Source organism: Tarenaya hassleriana, unplaced genomic scaffold (genome assembly GCF_000463585.1).
Source record: "Tarenaya hassleriana unplaced genomic scaffold, ASM46358v1 Cleome22, whole genome shotgun sequence".
In the NCBI taxonomy this organism is placed as follows: Eukaryota; Viridiplantae; Streptophyta; class Magnoliopsida; order Brassicales; family Cleomaceae; genus Tarenaya; species Tarenaya hassleriana.
In genome coordinates this window covers 327,128-330,752 of record NW_010965541.1, presented here as the reverse complement: position 1 = coordinate 330,752, position 3,625 = coordinate 327,128, and the positions used below count along the sequence as shown (strand labels likewise).

Genomic DNA, 3,625 nt, shown 5'->3' with positions numbered 1-3,625 from the left:
TAATAATCTTTTTTTTAATTATTACTTGATTCACATCAAAGATACCATATATATATATATGAATAATACAAAAAGGTCATGAAATTATCGAGATAATAATAATGAAATTAGAACTAGAGAACACATAATATATGTTTTATCTCGTAATATATAAAAAAAATCATAAATGTGTCTACAATGTGATTTATGTAACCATTAATTTTATTTGGTATGAAGAAGAAAGATTAATTATAGAAAACGAAAAAAATTTATAAAAAACGAATGAGTATAGTTTTGATTAAATAGAAATAACCAAATCCGAATAAAACGAACTTATCCGAACTAACGAACACGCGAATGCATCGATTCTTTTACAAGAAGACATCATGAACCTATTCAGAATCATCGTCTCCAAATTTCTCCTTAGACAAATCGATGCAATATGCTCCAAATTTCTTTGGAAAAATTCTCAGACAAGTACCGGAACAGCGAGAGTTGCATGGAACATTATTTGTAGGCCTCGGAAGGAAGGAGGATTGAACATCAAGAAACTTGAAGAGCTGAACAAAGTGTTCAGACTGAAAATGGTTTGGAGGGTTTTCAAGGATGCGAGTTCACTTTGGGTTGCTTGGCTAAAGAGGAATGTGCTGAAAAGAGGGTCGTTTGGGACACTGTGCCTACTGCTCGACATTCGTGGAATGTAAGGAAGCTATTGAATATGAAAGACCTCGCCGGAAAGTTTATCAGATGCAGAATTGGTAATGGAAACATGGCATCTTTCTGGTTCGATAATTGGACTGACCTAGGACCTTTGCTTGATTATATTGGTAGTGATGGCCCTAGGCTGCTAAGGATCCCTCTAAGTGGAAAGGTCAGTGATGCTGTCTCGGGACAGAGCTGGTTGTTACCAGGTGCGCGATCTCAAAGGATCAAAGACCTTCACATAAGACTTCTAACACTACCAGCACCAAGTCAAGCTGCAGGTGAAGACATATATGAGTGGAAATCAGCGGAAAACGTGTACACTCAGAAGTTCTTAGCATCAAGCACATGGAAGCTACTTCGAGAAGTATCACCACAAGTGGACTGGGCAAAGTTGGTATGGTTTAAGCAAGCGATACCAAGGTACTCATTTGTCCTTTGGATGGTGATGCAGGGTAGGATGCCAACACGCGATAGATTGCTCAGGTGGAATATTATACAGAATTCAACTTGTGTCCTATGTAATGAGGAAGAGGAATCACACGACCACCTCTTCTTTCAATGTCGTTTTAGTGCTGAAACATGGCAGGAACTCGCATCGAAGATTTGGAGAAACCCGCCAGCAAACCTCTCAATGTGCCTCTCTTGGATGGAAGCAATCCCACAGTCTGATGGTCTCAAGCGAAACATTCTTCTAAAAATTCTCATACAGCACGCTGTTTACGAGGTATGGAAGGAGCGGAATTCCCGCATCTTTTCAAATGTCTTTGCAACTTCCCATGTCATGCGCTCACGTATCGATCAATCAGTCAGAACCACCCTCCTGTCGCTGCAACAGGTTCGAGAAAGTGAAAGCAACATTTTGCTTCAAAACTGGTACTCACTTCTACTGTATGCCATGGCGTAGACAAAGGAAATATAGTTCTGCTGTAATAGTTGTATTCCTTCGAGGCTGCTCTAGCGAAAGTTTTTTTACGTAGATTTTTATCCTGTACTATGTACCCCAATTTTCAGTAATACAAATCAAATTACATTAAAAAAAAAAAAATCATCGTCTCCTGGATGTCGGGGGAATTCAAAGGGCCTTGAGACGACGAATTGACATGGCCCATCGACTTCGCTGGCACTGTTTGATGGGACCCAAGACGGATTGACCACGTGATTGTTCGCTTCTTCCTCATCTTCGTTATTATGTCACATGCAAGTAAAATTTCCGAACAACAAATTACATTTTCGGTAAACATGAAGGATATGGATGGTTGGGGCTTTTAGAGGTTTTGGATTTTTTTTTTTTTAAAAAAATAATCAATCGAATTTTTATAGAGATAGTTTTTCTAAAAATTTGAAAAACCATTTTGATGAAAAAATCAACTAAAAAACTTCCTTTTATTAATTTTTTTAAAACCAAAAACTAAAAAAAAAATAAAAATAAAAACTATTACCGTTCAAAGTGTAAGGTTTTTAATTTAAAATTTGAGTAGGCTTTCGCAAACAACCGTTGGTTATTCTTTGAACCAACTCGTTTTTGGATGAAATGATTTTATTTATTTTTCAACTCGTACAAAAAAGGGATTGACAAACAAATTCGTTATGAGAAACCACGAGTAATCTGAAATCTTTTTTTTTTTCTTTTGTTCTCATAATTCACTATGTGATAAATTTATAATAACAATGAATTCTAAATCTTTATAACTTTATTTTGATATCTTTCTTACTATTTCTATAATTATATATATATTTGTATTTTTAATTCCTTATTTTTTATTCGTATTTTACTTTTATTTATGTTATTTTGTTACTTCAAATATATTTAAAATATGATTTTTTTATATATCAAAATTTACTATGAGACAAAAATATATTTTGAATTTACAAATGCCTTTTAAATTGGACCAATTGAACAAAGTAAGAATGTCAAAATGAGTCTGGTTTGCCAGCCCGCTTACGAGTCATCCAATATTTTTTCGAGTTGAATTCAGAAAATTTGAGACAGAAAAAAAAACTCGTCACGAACCCATTCCACCAACCAAAAAAATATTTTTTTTGATTTTTCATATTTTTAAAATATTTTTATATTTTTTATATTTAAATTGCATTTTTAATAAATATTTGATTTGTTTTGTTTAAAATTTTATTTTTTAATGTTTTATAATATTTTTAGTATTTAAATTTTGATTTTTAGTTAGAAATTAGTGAGTCCATTTGTTTGGCTTATGATTTAAAATGAGTTAGAATACATCAACATCAACATCGCCTTAGTCCCAAGTTTATTTGGAGTCGGCCGCATGTATTCTTCGTTTCCACTCATTTCGGTTTTGCGTTATCTCTTTCTAAATTTATAACAAATCCAAATCGTTCTTAATTACACGTTCCCAAGTAAGCCTAGATCTACCCTTTCCCTTTCTTTTCACCTCGATTCCTATACCCTCCACTTTTCTAACCGGCGCATCCATCGCCCTATGTTGTGCATGTCTAAACCATCTTAAACGTCTATCTCTTAACTTCTCTTCTATACTTATTATACTTATTTTCTCTCTAATAGTCTCATTCCTAATTCTATCCATCCTTATGTATCGGCACATCCATCTTAACATCTTCATCTCGATCACACTATCATTTTAGACATATGTTGTCCTTTTGCCACCTAACATTCGCTACCATACATCAATGCGGGTCTTATGGCGGTACGGTAGAATTTTCCTTTCAACCGTAAAGGGACCTTACGATCGCAAGGAACCCCCATTGTTTGTCTCCATTTTATCCATCCCGCTTTTATCCCGTGAATGACATCTTCGTCGCAACCCCCATCCTTTTGAAGGATTGACCCAAGATACTTCAAATGCGGGTTTTGAGGAACTGATCATCCTTCCAAACTAACTCCTCCATCACTAGAATCCCTCTCACTAAAATCGCAATGCATATACTAGGTTTTCGTTCTACTAAA

The 3,625-nt window shown here is 34.7% G+C and overlaps 1 protein-coding gene across 1 annotated transcript; it reads left to right on the top strand.

Annotated features, from left to right (window-relative positions):
- The first annotated feature begins 697 nt into the window (after window positions 1-697).
- Window positions 698-1,588, top strand: LOC104815125. Its single transcript, XM_010543446.1, has one exon. The coding sequence runs from the start codon at window positions 698-700 to the stop codon at window positions 1,586-1,588; it is 891 nt and encodes a 296-aa protein (XP_010541748.1).
- Window positions 1,589-3,625: the final 2,037 nt, after the last annotated feature.

Bases quoted from the DNA above. Each gene is read 5' to 3' on its own strand.
- LOC104815125 (XM_010543446.1), top strand. From the start codon at position 698: ATGAAAGACCTCGCCGGAAAGTTTATCAGATGCAGAATTGGTAATGGA.